This window comes from Gymnoscopelus braueri, assembly GCF_963280865.1.
Source record: "Gymnoscopelus braueri genome assembly, chromosome: 2".
Classification (NCBI taxonomy): Eukaryota; Metazoa; Chordata; class Actinopteri; order Myctophiformes; family Myctophidae; genus Gymnoscopelus; species Gymnoscopelus braueri.
Genome location: NC_137604.1, coordinates 49,570,584 through 49,587,739, shown reverse-complemented (window position 1 = coordinate 49,587,739; position 17,156 = coordinate 49,570,584). Strand labels below are relative to the sequence as shown.

At 43.7% G+C, this 17,156-nt stretch overlaps 1 protein-coding gene and 1 pseudogene across 4 annotated transcripts in view; both read right to left on the bottom strand.

Moving 5' to 3' along the window:
• Window positions 1-17,156, bottom strand: part of LOC308073822 (alpha-1,6-mannosylglycoprotein 6-beta-N-acetylglucosaminyltransferase B-like) — a 173,459-nt pseudogene that overhangs the window by 108,676 nt on the left and 47,627 nt on the right. The gene's annotated exons all lie outside the window — the stretch shown is intronic.
• Window positions 1,591-11,151, bottom strand: LOC308073807 (uncharacterized protein). 3 transcript variants are annotated; one of them, XM_080412971.1, is made up of 7 exons: window positions 11,048-11,151; window positions 9,651-9,684; window positions 8,892-9,295; window positions 8,434-8,560; window positions 7,845-7,940; window positions 7,443-7,639; window positions 1,591-2,126 (listed from the first exon to the last, which is right to left on the bottom strand). In XM_080412971.1, the coding sequence occupies exons 3-7, from the start codon at window positions 8,940-8,942 to the stop codon at window positions 2,097-2,099; spliced, it is 501 nt and encodes a 166-aa protein (XP_080269097.1). In that variant the 5' UTR covers window positions 8,943-9,295; window positions 9,651-9,684; window positions 11,048-11,151; the 3' UTR covers window positions 1,591-2,096. The 3 variants fall into 3 exon arrangements, with proteins under 3 accessions (XP_080269097.1, XP_080269095.1, XP_080269096.1); XM_080412969.1 differs by lacking the exon at window positions 1,591-2,126 and having other exon boundaries at window positions 7,303-7,639; XM_080412970.1 differs by lacking the exons at window positions 1,591-2,126; window positions 9,651-9,684 and having other exon boundaries at window positions 7,303-7,639; window positions 11,048-11,147.

Below are 17,156 nucleotides of genomic sequence, written 5' to 3'. Positions count from 1 at the left end.
CAGGCCAGAAAATCAGCCAAAAATATTTGAGTATGCTCTTACGTTCATATTCTTTGATATTATTTAGAGAATGTCACCGAGCCCTATGAAAATCCAGGAAGAGGAAACAATTATGTTGACTTGTTGAGGTTTCCATACTCTGTTGCTCTCATTTAATGCCTCTCTCTCTCTCTCTCTCTCTCTCTCTCTCTCTCTCTCTCTCTCTCTCTCTCTCTCTCTCTCTCTCTCTCTCTCTCTCTCTCTCTCTCTCTCTCTCTCTCTCTCTCTCTCTCTCTCTCTCTCTCTCTCTCTCTCTCTCTCTCTCTCTCTCTCTCTCTCTCTCTCTCTCTCAGAAGGAAACAATTACTTGTATCAAACACTATTTCCCTCACCTAGAACTTTGTGTACACAGCACAGGGAGCATAGTGAATAAAAGAGGCATGTTTAGTACGTGCTGGGCGTACTCAAAACATCACACATAATGGAAAATGGCTGCAGTGGCCATTTGGCTCGTAAAGTCATTTGTTCCCATAATGCCAGGATCAGACTACACAATTGTTTTGTCTTTCACAATGATTATGCGATTAAAGTGCAATAAATTCTTGCTGTGTCTTGGTCGGGAGACTGGCAACACTTAAATAGAGACAGAGAGAAGGAGAGAGAGGGGAATAGAGAAAACAAGACATCACACACTGATCCTCATGAAGAGAACTTCATTACACAGCAAAAGACAGCATTGTACACTCTCAGTGTCAGAGTTAAATTAACACTGAGGAAAGGAAAGGAATCTGGTGACCCCAGATAGCAAAATATGGGTGAATCAACGTTGAAAAATAGTCGGCCATAACGGTTGACTCAACGTTCAATCTCAACGTTGAAACTGTACTGAAATCACAACGCCATTATTATTTGATTCAACGTTGGGTTTCAACCACTAACTAACACTATATCAACGTTGATTCAACCATCATCTAAATGGTATTCTGCATGCTGATTTTAGTTGATTTTATGTTGAATCAACGTTATGACTCAATATTGATTCAACCATCATCTAAATGGTAATCTGCATGCACATTTTAGTTGATTTAATGTTGAATCAACATTAGGAATCAACATTGATTCAACCATCATCTAAATGGTAATCTGCATGCACATTTTAGTTGATTTTATGTTGAATCAACATCAGGAATCGAACACTGATTTAATTTATTAATTGGATTATACTGAATCATATTAGGAATCAATATTGATCCTGATCATCCAACAACCTAATGGTAATCTGCATGTACATTTTAAATTATGTATGCTGATATACTGTAAGGCTACATCTTGTTCAAAATTACCTTACATTTCCCAAAATGTGAAAATATAAAAATAAAGACAGACAATATGATTTGAATCTTCACATTTATTGAACCAAGGCATTTAGACCTGCGTTGAACTGCTTTAACCATTGTTTTTATGCTTTAACAGATGAAATATAGAACATATACAAGATTGTAGATCTGCTATTTATGAAAGAAATCGTGAAAATGTCTGCAAGCATTTGGATATTTTGACCCGATTCTGTGAATGTCTTCTAAATGATAGATCTGCTATTTTTGAAAACATTTGTTCAAATCTTTGAATATATATTTTTCAAAGGAAACTTTTGTAACTGAAATCTGTTTCTGGGGGTCCCTGGAAAGATATTTTTCTAGGTGGGGGTCTGCGTCCAAATACATGTGATTTTGGGGGTCCTTGACATGGAAAAATTTGAGAACCACAGATTTGGAAGAAGTATTTAGAAGACAGAATCGGGGACAAAATATTAATTTTCACGATTTTTTTTGGGTTGTTTTTTATAAAAAGAAAAGAAAAAAAGGTCCAAGTTCAAACGCAAAACGCTGTCCCGGTCTAGATGGGTTAAAGAAAAGAAAAAATGGTTGAAGTTCAAACGCAAAACGCTGTCCCGGTTGTAATGGGTTAATCCCTTCAGGGAGGGAGGGAACCTGCAGAGGTGCCACCTGCATCCAGATCCGGTCCCTGCTGCTCCAGAGCATTCCTCGGGATGCCTCCCTGACGGCCAGGCGCAAACTGCAGCCAAGACTTGACCGTCTTTTCATAGTTCAACTGGGTTAATTTTCGGTCCGATCGTTGAGCAGCAGCTGAAAGATAAGATAACAAGAAAGCACATGGGATTTAAACACTCAATTTTGTATACATATAAAACACAAAGACACTTAATCTGCAGCAGCCAGTGCGGGTTGGCTAAAAGACTGGACTGGAATTTGAAATGAGCATCTAAAGCATTGCATACACTTTCACCAGCACCTGACTCCAACCTAAACTTTTTTTAAATATTAATTTAGGAAATTGTGCTCAACTAGTCAACAGGAGATTCTGGTTAAATCAGTCTAAATGCACACATCCGAGTTGAAATCTGAGTTGAAATCTGATTTGAAACCACCTCCAGAGGTGGTTCGAAATCAGATTTAACTCGCACATACAGCACAATAGGCAGGTCGCACTCTGGAGCCCTGTGCCTGCCACAGTCTGTGTAGACAGAGTTTACAGCTGATCAACTGGTTATGAGGGGAGGGGAGGGGCCCTTGGCAGCCTCCTTGCTCTCTGCAAATTTTACTTGGAGGCTATTTATTCCGAATGTATCATATTTTTAAGTTTAATTGTTATAGCACGCCCGTCCCCCGAAATAAAAGCCCTAAAAACACAACACAGTAAGACAGACATGTGTATACATTGTCACAAGATACCCCAAGATATATATCTATACAGGCATGCAAACAGCCCGAGGTGAAAAAGGTGACAACATGTTGTCTTCTTTCAGGTCAGGTGTCACACAATTGCCCTATTTGAGTTCAAAAAGGTGACTGTAGCTGAAAAGTGACACTTTTGCATGTCTGTATACAGGTGGACTATAGGTGGTCTATGGGTGGTATACGGGTGGTATACAGGTGGTATACAGGTGGTATACAGGTGGTCTATAGGTGGTCTCTAGGTGGTATACAGGTGGTCTATAGGTGGTCTATGGGTGGTATACGGGTGGCATACAGGTGGACTATAGGTGGTCTCTAGGTGGTCTCTAGGTGGTATACAGGTGGTCTATAGGTGGTCTACAGGTGGTCTCTAGGTGGTATACGGGTGGTCTATAGGTGGTATACAGGTGGTATACAGGTGGTCTACAGGTGGTATACAGGTGGACTATAGGTGGTCTATGGGTGGTCTATGGGTGGTGTATGGGTGGTATACAGGTGGTATACAGGTGGTCTCTAGGTGGTCTCTAGGTGGTCTCTGGGTGGTATACGGGTGGTCTATGGGTGGTATACGGGTGGTATACGGGTGGTCTATGGGTGGTCTCTGGGTGGTCTATGGGTGGTATATGGGTGGTCTATGGGTGGTCTATGGGTGGTCTCTAGGTGGTATACGGGTGGTCTACGGGTGGTCTCTAGGTGGTCTATGGGTGGTCTCTAGGTGGTATACAGGTGGTATACGGGTGGTATACAGGTGGACTCTAGGTGGTCTCTAGGTGGACTCTAGGTGGTATACAGGTGGTCTCTAGGTGGTATACGGGTGGACTATAGGTGGTCTCTAGGTGGTATACGGGTGGACTATAGGTGGTCTCTAGGTGGTCTCGAGGTGGTCTATGGGTGGTATACGGGTGGTCTATAGGTGGTATACAGGTGGACTATAGGCGGTATACGGGTGGTCTATAGTTGGTATACAGGTGGTCTATAGGTGGTATACAGGTGGTCTATAGGTGGTATACAGGTGGTATACAGGTGGTATACAGGTGGTATACAGGTGGTCTCTAGGTGGTATACAGGTGGTCTCTAGGTGGTATACAGGTGGTATACAGGTGGTCTCTAGGTGGTCTATGGGTGGTCTCTAGGTGGTATACAGGTGGTATACAGGTGGTCTATAGGTGGACTCTAGGTGGTCTCTAGGTGGTCTCTAGGTGGTCTCTAGGTGGTCTACAGGTGGTATACGGGTGGTATACGGGTGGTCTATGGGTGGTATACAGGTGGTCTCTAGGTGGTCTATGGGTGGTATACAGGTGGTCTCTAGGTGGTATACAGGTGGTCTCTAGGTGGTCTATGGGTGGTATACAGGTGGTATACGGGTGGTATACAGGTGGTCTATAGGTGGACTCTAGGTGGTCTCTAGGTGGACTCTAGGTGGTCTCTAGGTGGTCTACAGGTGGTCTCTAGGTGGTATACGGGTGGTATACGGGTGGTCTATAGGTGGTCTCTAGGTGGTCTCTAGGTGGTCTATGGGTGGTCTATGGGTGGTCTATGGGTGGTATACAGGTGGTCTATAGGTGGTATACAGGTGGTCTATAGGTGGTATACAGGTGGTCTATAGGTGGTCTATGGGTGGTATACAGGTGGACTATAGGTGGTCTCTAGGTGGTATACAGGTGGTCTCTAGGTGGTATACGGGTGGACTATAGGTGGTCTCTAGGTGGTATACGGGTGGACTATAGGTGGTCTCTAGGTGGTCTATGGGTGGTATACGGGTGGTCTATAGGTGGTATACAGGTGGACTATAGGTGGTATACGGGTGGACTATAGGTGGTCTCTAGGTGGTATACGGGTGGACTATAGGTGGTCTCGAGGTGGTCTATGGGTGGTATACGGGTGGTCTCTAGGTGGTATACAGGTGGACTATAGGTGGTATACGGGTGGTCTATAGGTGGTATACAGGTGGTCTATAGGTGGTATACAGGTGGTCTATAGGTGGTATACAGGTGGTATACAGGTGGTCTATAGGTGGTATACAGGTGGTCTCTAGGTGGTATACAGGTGGTATACAGGTGGTATACAGGTGGTCTCTAGGTGGTCTATGGGTGGTATACGGGTGGTCTATGGGTGGTATACAGGTGGTATACGGGTGGTATACAGGTGGTCTATAGGTGGACTCTAGGTGGTCTCTAGGTGGACTCTAGGTGGTCTCTAGGTGGTCTACGGGTGGTCTACGGGTGGTATACGGGTGGTCTATAGGTGGTCTCTAGGTGGTCTCTAGGTGGTCTATGGGTGGTATACAGGTGGTCTATAGGTGGTATACAGGTGGTATATAGGTGGTCTATGGGTGGTATACGGGTGGTATACAGGTGGACTATAGGTGGTCTCTAGGTGGTATACAGGTGGTCTCTAGGTGGTATACGGGTGGACTATAGGTGGTCTATGGGTGGTATACGGGTGGTCTCTAGGTGGTATACAGGTGGACTATAGGTGGTATACGGGTGGTCTATAGGTGGTATACAGGTGGTCTATAGGTGGTATACAGGTGGTCTATAGGTGGTATACAGGTGGTATACAGGTGGTCTATAGGTGGTATACAGGTGGTCTCTAGGTGGTATACAGGTGGTATACAGGTGGTCTATAGGTGGTATACAGGTGGTCTCTAGGTGGTCTATGGGTGGTATACGGGTGGTCTATGGGTGGTATACAGGTGGTATACAGGTGGTCTATAGGTGGACTCTAGGTGGTCTCTAGGTGGACTCTAGGTGGTCTCTAGGTGGTCTACGGGTGGTCTACGGGTGGTATACGGGTGGTATACAGGTGGTCTATAGGTGGTCTCTAGGTGGTCTCTAGGTGGTCTATGGGTGGTATACAGGTGGTCTATAGGTGGTATACAGGTGGTATACAGGTGGTCTATAGGTGGTCTATAGGTGGTCTATGGGTGGTATACGGGTGGTATACAGGTGGACTATAGGTGGTCTCTAGGTGGTATACAGGTGGTCTCTAGGTGGTATACGGGTGGACTATAGGTGGTCTCTAGGTGGTATACGGGTGGACTATAGGTGGTCTCTAGGTGGTCTATGGGTGGTATACGGGTGGTATACAGGTGGTCTATAGGTGGTACACAGGTGGACTATAGGTGGTATACGGGTGGTCTATAGGTGGTATACAGGTGGTATACAGGTGGTCTATAGGTGGTCTATGGGTGGTATACGGGTGGTATACAGGTGGTATACAGGTGGACTAAAGGTGGTCTCTAGGTGGTATACAGGTGGTCTCTAGGTGGTATACGGGTGGACTATAGGTGGTCTCTAGGTGGTATACAGGTGGTCTCTAGGTGGTATACGGGTGGACTATAGGTGGTCTCTAGGTGGTATACGGGTGGACTATAGGTGGTCTCTAGGTGGTATACAGGTGGTCTCTAGGTGGTATACGGGTGGACTATAGGTGGTCTCTAGGTGGTATACGGGTGGACTATAGGTGGTCTCTAGGTGGTCTATGGGTGGTATACGGGTGGTATACAGGTGGTCTATAGGTGGTATACAGGTGGACTATAGGTGGTATACGGGTGGTATACAGGTGGTATACAGGTGGTCTATAGGTGGTCTATGGGTGGTATACGGGTGGTATACAGGTGGTATACAGGTGGACTATAGGTGGTCTCTAGGTGGTATACAGGTGGTCTCTAGGTGGTCTCTAGGTGGTGTACGGGTGGTCTATAGGTGGTATACAGGTGGTATACGGGTGGTATACAGGTGGTGGTATACAGGTGGTCTAGAGGTGGTATACAGGTGGACTATAGGTGGTCTATAGGTGGACTATAGGTGGTCTATAGGTGGTCTATGGGTGGTCTACGGGTGGTCTACAGGTGGTCTATGGGTGGTCTACGGGTGGTATACGGGTGGTATACGGGTGGTATACAGGTGGTCTACAGGTGGTCTATAGGTGGTCTATGGGTGGTATACAGGTGGTCTACAGGTGGTATACAGGTGGTCTCTAGGTGGTCTCTAGGTGGTCTCTAGGTGGTATACGGGTGGTCTATGGGTGGTATACAGGTGGTCTATGGGTGGTCTCTAGGTGGTATACAGGTGGTATACGGGTGGTATCTGTCCTTTGCATAATCCTGCAAGGTCATCAAGGCTAGGAGGGCAAGTGCTACGGGCTGAGGTGGAGTCTGAAGAGGTGAGTCTATGGGTGGTATACAGGTGGTATACAGGTGGTCTCTAGGTGGTCTCTAGGTGGTCTCTAGGTGGTATACGGGTGGACTATAGGTGGTCTCTAGGTGGTCTATGGGTGGTATACGGGTGGTCTATAGGTGGTATACAGGTGGTATACGGGTGGTATACAGGTGGTCTCTAGGTGGTATACGGGTGGACTATAGGTGGTCTCTAGGTGGTCTATGGGTGGTATACGGGTGGTCTATAGGTGGTATACAGGTGGACTATAGGTGGTATACAGGTGGTATACAGGTGGTCTATAGGTGGTCTATGGGTGGTATACAGGTGGTATACACAGGCATGCAAACAGCCCGAGGTGAAATAGGTGACAACATGTTGTTTTCTTTCGGGTCAGGTGTCACACAATTGCCCTATTTGAGTTCAAAAAGGTGACTGTAGCTGAAAAGTGACACTTTTGCATGTCTGTCTATAAGTGGTTACCAACTCCACTGACTGGCCATCTATAACACTACTCTGAGGAACTAGTGGTGTGACAAATACTTACTGAACAGTGCCTCTTCGCCTCATCCAGTTTGTTCTTCCCCTCTGGGATGACACCATGCTTTCCGTATACGACGGCATTGCGGCACTCCTCATGGGTGAAGAACACCTCGAACAAGGCGTGGAATAGCCTCTTGCAGTCCTTCCTGGCACGCTGGTGTATGGCTGCCAGCTGCACAGATGAAATCATCTGTCCACAGCCTGTGAATAGAGAGCGAGCAATTAACAAACTGCATTTTAAGACATCAGCTACATTGACCCCTTTCTGCGCTCAGTGCACCATGAAAACAGACAACTGTGACCTTCTGAAAACTTCACTATCTAGTTGCAGCTCACAACACGGATCACTCGCTACCAAGAACGTCAGGTTCAGTGTGAAATGTATGGCAAACGTATACATCCATACCTGGATATAGCTCCTGCTGCCCGAGACTGGACACTCCAGACTCTAGGTCACCGACCAGGGTGATAAAGCCCTTCAGTGCGTCTAGTTTCTCAGAGCCTAGAACAAAGACAAAAAAATCTGAGTCTACTGAGTGTATTTGTAAAACAATAAGATTGAGTACTGTTCTACAAAGCTCTACAGTATATTCTGATAGCAGTCATTGATGAGTATTTGTTCAGTAGCAGGGGTCGATCTCCCCAGCTCTTCAGTAAACAGAAAACAAAATGAGTGCAATAAATCAATGGTTATTATAACCGTAACAATCAAAATTAAAGTGTCTGCATTAAATTGATGGTTATTCAAAGCTAAACAATCAAAGTGCCTGCATTAATCCAGTGGTTATTCTAATCTTAACAATCACTAACTCCATCAGTTTTTGAGAGATTGTATTTTGGGTTTTAGGGATTTATGTCCAAGTGAGAGAAGAACTCTTTGAATAAAATCAAAGGTGTTCTTCATTGATTTGGGGTACTCCAAATTCAGTGCGTAAATCAGTCCAAACAGTAGGCAGATGGCATGTGGGAGACTTTGAAGGTCATCACTGTTGTACCTTCCAAGACGATGCATGATAGTGAAGAGTCCAAGTGCAGTGAGTGAGGAGAAGCCGGGCTGTCTTCAGGAACCACGGTCAGGATCCCAATGGAGAGGTGGGACATGTCTGGAAGGTCATCGGTGTCCTAACAACCACAATTACATGTCAAATGTCGCCTTTTTATATGGTAGAAAACACAATACACACCCACTAAGGGGAAGTAAAATTCTGGAATGACTATATTCAATAGAAAGAACAGACTGTAAATACTGTACACGCATAAATAATTAACAGATCAATTAATGATTTAAGTACATCTAGACAGCTGTAAACATTCTGTCTGCTTGAAAGTAGAGTTGTTATCCCAAGATCTATTATGACCAGATAGTGTATCACGTTGTTAAACATAGCCATGTCCTGAACTAAACAGTTGTCATGTTGGCACCATTTTCAAATAGTATAGCAAACTTATTTACCAAGAGTATCAGTGAAGTGTTGATGTTGTTTGAAGAGAAACAGTCTAACATTGATGTGTTAGACTGCAGACTAGCAAGGCAAGGTGGAGGGAACAGTGGAAAGCAGCAGAACCATCTAGGCTTCACAACTACATCGAGGATCCCACAGATGTCCCTGGCCAGCACCTGCCCCGTAAGCAGTGGACAACCCTCAACCGCCTGAGGACAAGCGTGGGACGCTTCGGTGAAGCAATGCAACAGTGGGGCCTCTCGGACAGTGCCCACTGTGAACCTGGAGACCCCCTAAAGACTGTGGAACACATCATGACCAGCTGCCCGAAACACCGCCCACCACATGGCGACCTAGGCCTGATGAACCTGGATGACGAGACGCTGGACTGGCTTGCTGCAACGGAGCTGAGGATCTGATGACATACGCAAGAAGAAGAAGATTGATGTGTTAGACTTTAATTAATTAGTTATAGGAAATATTAGTAGATCCCCTCATAAAGACAAGTGAAGGTGTACAGATACCTGTGTCTATAGATAAATGACATTTGTTTTATCATTTAGTTTTTGAAAGCATAGTGGGAGAATGCCATTAAATGCAATCAGATACAAGTTTTAATTATCATGAATAGGGCAGTCTATGGAGGGATGACTTTGTATCTTAGAAACTTAACAGTGGAGGTACAGCTGATAAGGAGAAAGTGGAGCAGGATTAGTCACACATTCAGGAGAAACAAAACAGCAATAATTAAACATTAACATGGAACGCACCAGGCAAACGGAGCAGAGGAAGACCCAAAAACACCTGGAGAAGGAGCACAGATTTAACATAGGTTTAACATAGGTTACTGCATCCAAATAGCTCTAATGAGGTGAATGCCAGTGTAACACTTTTTTCTGCCCAGTGTGATGTGGTATTTCTTTACTGTTTGGTTAGGATTTATAATGGTAAATTATGTTTTTTAAATTGCGTGGTTCTGGCATGGCTTCCATGTTTAAAGCGATAGTGCTTAAAAGGGCAAGACCACTTTGGTAGAGGTTTGTGTTGTGTATTTACCTTGCCATGATGTAACTCCAAAGGAGGACAAGAAATCAAAAATAATTGCTCCATTGATTAGAAATTGATCATTCAAAATATGCTCCTCATTGACTTACATTGTACGCTGAAACAGCTCTCAAAGTCACTATTTTAGCACATAAACAAACACAATCAAAGCTAATTCAGACAATATAGAACATCACCAAACCCAGTACTGTTTATTTTTTGAATAAAAATGTCAACTTCCTGCTGATTTTACTATTTGAAGATCCGGATCCACAGACCCAGTCGGGGTTTTCTTCTTAATAAAAATAGTAAAATCAACAGGTTGTGAGCTTGTAGATTGGCGATTTTTTTAAGCAACGCTGTTGTACGACAAAAGTATAAAATAGGGCTAAAGTACTTAATCAGACTTATTGATTTACTAATTATAAACATCACTTGGATACAATTATATTTTAATCGTGTGTAAATATGTTTCTACCAAAGACTAGTTTCAAAATTTGCGAGTCAGGCCTGCCTTATAGCTATGGATCACGAGCGTCATGGATAAACTGCAAACTAGTGTTTGCACTTTCTCCATTTATAGCCCGTACATCCACATAAACGTTCAGATTCCAAATATAAAGTGCTGACCTCATGGCCACGAATGTTACAAGTATGTACGGACCCTCAGATGTACACGTATCTTCCGTATTGTTCAATAAAAAGCATTTTAATCCGATCGGTGGCCATTTTCTTAGGTTTTTCGCCATATGCTAACTGTGACCCTATCGGTTGGGAAGTGTATTGCACTCTACATACGTTATAACTCTATGAGGAAATGGCCATCGATCGGATGAAAATGCTTTTTATTAAACAATACGGAAAATACGGGTACTTCTGAGATACCATATATAATTGTAACATCCGTGGCCATGGGTTAAGCACTTTATATTTGAAATCTGAACGTTTATTTAGATGTAAGGACCGTAAAGTTGAAAGTGCAAACACCAGGTTGAAGTTTCGTCATGACTATCATATCATATATGACAGTCATGTTTCAGGGCTATACTCGGGCAAATACACGCCACGGTCATGAACTAACAAGTTGGACAACATTTTAATTCCATAAACTAATTCAATTTACCTGTTATAGTAGATTAGAAGCATGGAAACATCCATGTCTGTAAGGTTCGCTCCTCCTGAGCCGTTAGTTCGACTTCCTGCAGCTCCCCGGTCCGTCTGAGTGTGTGTTCAAAACGGATAAGCTCCGCCTAACCCCTTTATAATGTTGACGCAATGTTGGGTCAGTGGTTCTCAACCTGTGGATCGGGACCAGCCAGGGGTCCCCACATGATTTTTTTTTCTGGGGGGGGGGGGGGGGGGGTCCCCAGATGACAGTGAAGGGACAATTTAAGTAACCTTTTTAATAAATGAAAAAGTAAAAATATAGCAAATAAAAAGACCATTGCTGCATCAAGAGTAATCAACAAACTATACAAAAAAAATTTTGTCAAACATTGGCCAAATTCTCAAATAATATAAGAAAGAGGCAAACAGCCGATCTGCAAGTTGTGAGCTTGTAGATCGGCTGAAGTTGAAGGATAAAATTAATAATGATAATAATAACTGATATTAATGATGATGTTCACATCATGTAAAAACATTTAACATTTTTGTGCCTTTTGTTTTTTAACCTGTTGTTTTTTAACCTGATTTCCAAAAATGTAAAGTGTGCTATAAATAAAATGTATTATTATTATTTTTTTATTATTATTATTAATATTATTATTACTATTATTATGTATACTTTACATTACTGAGAATGTCTGCAGGTGGCACATCTCTGTGCAGTGTCTGAGCTCTGCCGTGTAAAGGGTGAAGAGAAGGGAGGCCAGCACAGTCCCCTGGGGGACTCTTGTGCTGCAGGTCACAGTGTCAGATGTAAAGTCCCTCAACCTGACGTATTGTGGTCTGTCAGTGAGGTAGTCCATGATCCAGGACACAAGGTGTGGGCCAACATGCATGCTGTTCAGTTTGTCTTTCAGAAGGGGAAGGAGGGGGGGGGGGGGGGCTGTATGGTGTTAAAGGCGCTTCGAAAATCAAAAAATAATATCCTCACAGCACCACTTTCCTTGTCCAGGTATGTAGTCGAAGCTATTGAGGTCTGAATTAAAATCCCTGTATAAGGTCGCAGGCACCCCAACTTTAAGCTGGTTCCCTAGGCCTAGTAGGCCTAGAGCCTAGGGAAGTTGAATCGCATTCTTATGCTTTCCTCTGGGAAACACGTCCATGTAAGACACTACAAGACCATTCAACCCTAAGACCACTCAAAATGGTCTTAGGGTTTTAGATTCTTAGGACCATAGTGAAAGTGGAGATCTTCGCCATAAAAGTGTCAAAGAAATTAGACACATATCCACGTGTTCGCATGGACAAGCTCTACAACATATCAAAAGATGGGCCCGTAATACATTATCAAGTTAAAGCACGTTGAAGTGAAGCGGTAACACTAGGCCAGGGGTTCTCAAACTTTTTCATACCACGACCCCATATAATAAGGGAAATCTTTTGGCGACCCCAGCAAACCGCCCCCAAAATATCTCGCTAGAACCACATCATTTCTTTATCCGACATAGCGGTGCAGCTGTTGGTAGTAGGCTACTGGTGGTCTCTGGTTGTCTGTAATTGTTGTCTGACGGTAACGTTACGACGCAGTCTAAGTTAAACTCCGTGCGAGGGCTACAGATGAAACCACATGGATCCGCGGTTCTTGTATTTTGTACCCTCTCGCTTACGGACTAAGTAAATCGTTTTGAAGAGCTCAGCTAAATCATCTGTGTCCTCCTGTGTTGTTGCTACGCTGTGTGCATTGTGTGCAGTGTCAGTGTCGTGTCGGGGTGTGTGTGTGTGGTGTCGGGGTGTGTGAGAGAGAGAGAGAGAGAGAGGTTTCACGTTGGTCGTGGACGCAGCCCCCCCAAATTATACATGCATGATGTGTATTGAAGCACAGCCTATCGGCCTCAGTTGATGCGCGAGACAGGACAAATACACAAACGACTGCCTGGTGTAAAATCCGAGTGAAGGACATCGTCTTTTTTTCCTTCCACTTTGGGTTGCGACCCATAGTTTGAGAATCGCTGCACTAGGCAATTAAGAGCCTAGGTTGTAAACCGTAGGTCTGTGTGGAAGGAAACTTATATTGGGCGAATCGGACACGCACTGATCGAGAATCTGATTTCGGATTCACTCCATGGGCTCCAGAAGGCTAACCCTAACCCAAGGGCAGCTAAGGTTAGGGTTAGCGAAGGTAGGGGGAGGAGGGGAGGGGAGGCGAAGGCATCCCCCCTCCCTCACCCGTCAAAAAAAGAATAAGGCAAATGTCATAGATTCAACATTGAATCAATGTTGGTATTTCAATAATTAAATGGGAGGAGGGGGGAGGGGGAGGAGGGGGTTGCCCCCCCTCCCCCCAACAAGAAAAAAAGAAAAGAAAACGGCAAACTGCATGGATAAAACGTTGAATCAATGTTGTCATTTCAATCATTAAATGGGGGGAGGGGGGGTGTGAGGAGGGGTGTGCCTCCCCCCCTCCCCCCATCAAGAAAAAAGAAAAGAAAAAGGCAAACAGCATAGATTCAATGCTGATTCAATGTTGGCATTTCAATCATTGAATTTGCACCATAGATTCAACGCTGATTCAATGTTGGCATTTCAATCATTGAATTTTGCACTGCAATACAACAGTGATTCAATGTTGAAAAACCATCAGTCTTCAATCGTAACCAAAAATCAACCCTAACGACTATAATTCAACGTTGAATAACCATATTTTGCTATCTGGGACACAACTTCTTCACACAAGTTTGCTTTTCAAAAAGGGAAGCGTGCAGTTCTTTCCTTAAGCGTCCCAACGTTGAATGCACTGTACTGTAGGCCTACATAGAACAGAGCAAATCACGCAACGGGGAAACTGAATGGTGCCTACAGAGAAGCTGACAGAGGCTCTCAAAGAGGATGTTAAGTGGAGCAGTTATCCTCTCAAGCACCGGGGTGAGGGATTTGCATTTCTTGAAGAAACTCATAGACGATGCAATCATTCACATAAACACATCAGTCAGGTGAACTGAAGCAACTGTTGGAGTCTTTCTGTTATCCCGCACTGTATTAGCTTCTACAGACTAAGGAAACAAAATTCATGTATGAATTCATATCAGTTTAACTTCATTCTTCCCAGGATTAGCGCATTTTGAAACTTATATAACTAATCCAAACAATGGCACCATTACCATCTACTCGCGCTGTGTCTCAGAGGTGGGCTGTGGACAGCGGAAACTACAGCCTTTCTATTCCTGGAAAGTTAGCACGCTGAAATAGAAGCCCATCAATAAAGAAGAAAAAGTTTGAAATCTTCTTCTTCTGAAATGATCAATGATACCGACAATAATTTGATGACTGTGTGTATTTCCGGTAGGAGACACAAATAATCTACTTTGTGTCTCCTACCGGATACATTAGCCGGTAGGAGACGGGAATCAAATTATTAGCTTAAGAATGCGACAAAAACAAAAAAGAATCCATGCGTTCAAGGCTTCATAGGGTGTGCAATTGATAGAAAATAAGTCATTTTTTGGGTGAACTCCTCCTTTAAGAAGGTATCGGGTGAAATGGATCTCTGCCATGGCTATACAGGTACAGTATGCCTGTAAGTAAATGAAACAAGTGGGACAGTGATGAGAAAAATCATCACTAACATGATTACGTCACTTCTTTTTAAGCGGTGTTAGCCGTGTACATACATACTGACTTTGTCTGTATGTATGTACATGTCTCCATGAGCACTAACACATGCAGCTGATTGCAACACAAACCTGCATCTCATTACAACACAAATAGGAAGCACAGCACGGCATTCAAACATGCACCACTTAAAAAGACACGCACACACACTGGCCATCGGTGTGTGTGCGCAGATAGCGCACCACTTATAAACACACACAAAAAATGCGCGGAGAGACACAGCATGCACTCAAGATGCACGCATGCAAACACATGCATGACTCACACAATAGCAGCAGCCTGCCATTTCGATCTTTAATTATCAGTATTTCCAAAACCTGGGTGTGATTTGCTGGTGAGAAGCCTATTGAAATAAAAGGACAGGGATTTAACATCAATTATATATAGCTAAATGAAATAAACTCATCAAAGTCACCGAATACGATGTTATTCCACTACAGAACCCTGAACATGTCAAGGTGATGACATAACTAAATCTACAGTATCCACATTACCGCGGTTAGTAAGCTCATAGAAGAAGGTTTGATATACAAAGGCAAAGGTCGAATTATACTCCCCTAGTTCCCCATAAGGCCAATAAGTAGGGCACTTACTGACATTGTAATCACCTAGATTATGATGTCTGACCACTCTGTCAAAAACTGAGCCTATTGGTTTGACAGGCAATTACATTGCAAGGGCTCCATCATCAAACAGAGTCAGCACAAGGTCACTGTCAACCACCCCACACGCACCACCCGGCCCACCCCCCCCCCCCCCACCCCCACCAACGCCCTTTAGCGGCAGCAGCTATAAAAAAAAAAGAGGTCAGTGAGATATCTCCCAGGCAACAGATGTGTTCCACTATGATTGACCGTTCTGTCTTAGCATTTGACAGATCACTGTGTCAGAATGTGGTGGTGTGTTGCCTAGGTGATGATTATAATACTGGTTGATGATGACCTCAACATTCAGGTCTAGCACATTTGAGTACGGACTATGGAGATCAATTCAAGGTTATTGCACTTGCGTTCTAATCGGTTTCACACACACACAAAAGTTGCGTGCCGGTAGCTGACACATCATCACAACTTCACCTGTGTTGTAATGTTGTTGATCTTCTCTGCCCCCAGTTTAACACGCTTTCTTTTCAAAATGAATTTTACAGCCTAATAATACATCAAAATAGCAACAACTGGTTTTGACCATAAATGGTTAAATGCAGCAGTACATCAACTGGACTGAACACCAATAATTCAATTGGGACTAAATGTCAAGGTATTCCAAAAAGTCATTTTTATTGTTATATATTGTTATTGTCTTGCATGTTACAGTAAATGTCATATCAAGTGGAGCTAACTACTTCTAACATCATCCCTGAGTATCTATTATCCAAAATAAAAGTACAAATATCTGTATCAAATTATAATCAGATACCCCTAGGATACATTTTCATGGCAATGCCAAATGATCAGTTCTAATGATTGCAATAATATGTTTTAAAAGGCTGACCCAAAGCTGCAATCTCAACATAGACCTTGAATAGACTCATAAAAACCTGGGGCATATCCCTTTAATGTCTTTGCGGCTGCCAAAAGCATTTTAGTAGACGTGCAATTATGCCAATGGCTCGCTTAAATGATGGTGGTATATGCAAAGTGGTTGGCCTTATCTGCCCTCATTCAGTTTTCAAATTGGCACTGCGGAGAATGCCCTTAATTGTGCCACAAGCGATTTGAGGGTTAGAGAAGAAAACTGTGCACACATATCAAAGGACAGCAGAGTGGGAGAGACCAGGCAACTGACAGCAGTAATATTACTCTGCTTAATGTGCCCGACAATTAGAGACGGACAAGACTAGGTCAAAACCTAATATATTGGAACATGTGTGAAATGCTGGACGGCTTTTAATTTTAAAAGACAGATATACTGTAAGATGCGGCAACACATAGCCAGCCAACCAATGGTTTAGTTTCACCTGTCAGTGATGTTCAGGTTTTCGGAACAAGGTTTGGAGATATGTACTCGACCATGGCTCTCCCTCTCTTTCTCGCACACACGCACAAGCACACGCGCGAGCACGCGAGCACGCGCGCGCACGCACGCACGCACGCACGCACACACACACACACACACACACACACACACACACACACACACACACACACACACACACACACACACACACACACACACCCCCCCACACACACACACACACACACACACACACACACACACACACACACACACGCACACACACGCACACACACACACACACACACACGTGCAAACTCTGCCTCTCTCTCTCCCCCCTTTGGAGCATGCTGTCCAGAGGCAATAAACAATAGTTTTTTTTTTTAAATAGATGATTCTGATAACAAAAAGGTTCACATTACCTCAATTACATCTTTGAGCACACTGTGCTCGATCATTTGTACGTTTCAGAACTTTACATGGTTTATGCCCGCCTCCTATGG

Bases quoted from the DNA above. Each gene is read 5' to 3' on its own strand.
- LOC308073807 (XM_080412969.1), bottom strand. From the start codon at position 8,942: ATGTTAGACTGTTTCTCTTCAAACAACATCAACACTTCACTGATACTC. The intron at 8,561-8,891 runs GTAAATAAGTTT...TGTGGTTGTTAG, and splicing joins ACACTTCACTGATACTCTTG to GACACCGATGACCTTCCAGA. The intron at 7,941-8,433 runs GTACAACAGTGA...TCTTTGTTCTAG, and splicing joins ATCATGCATCGTCTTGGAAG to GCTCTGAGAAACTAGACGCA.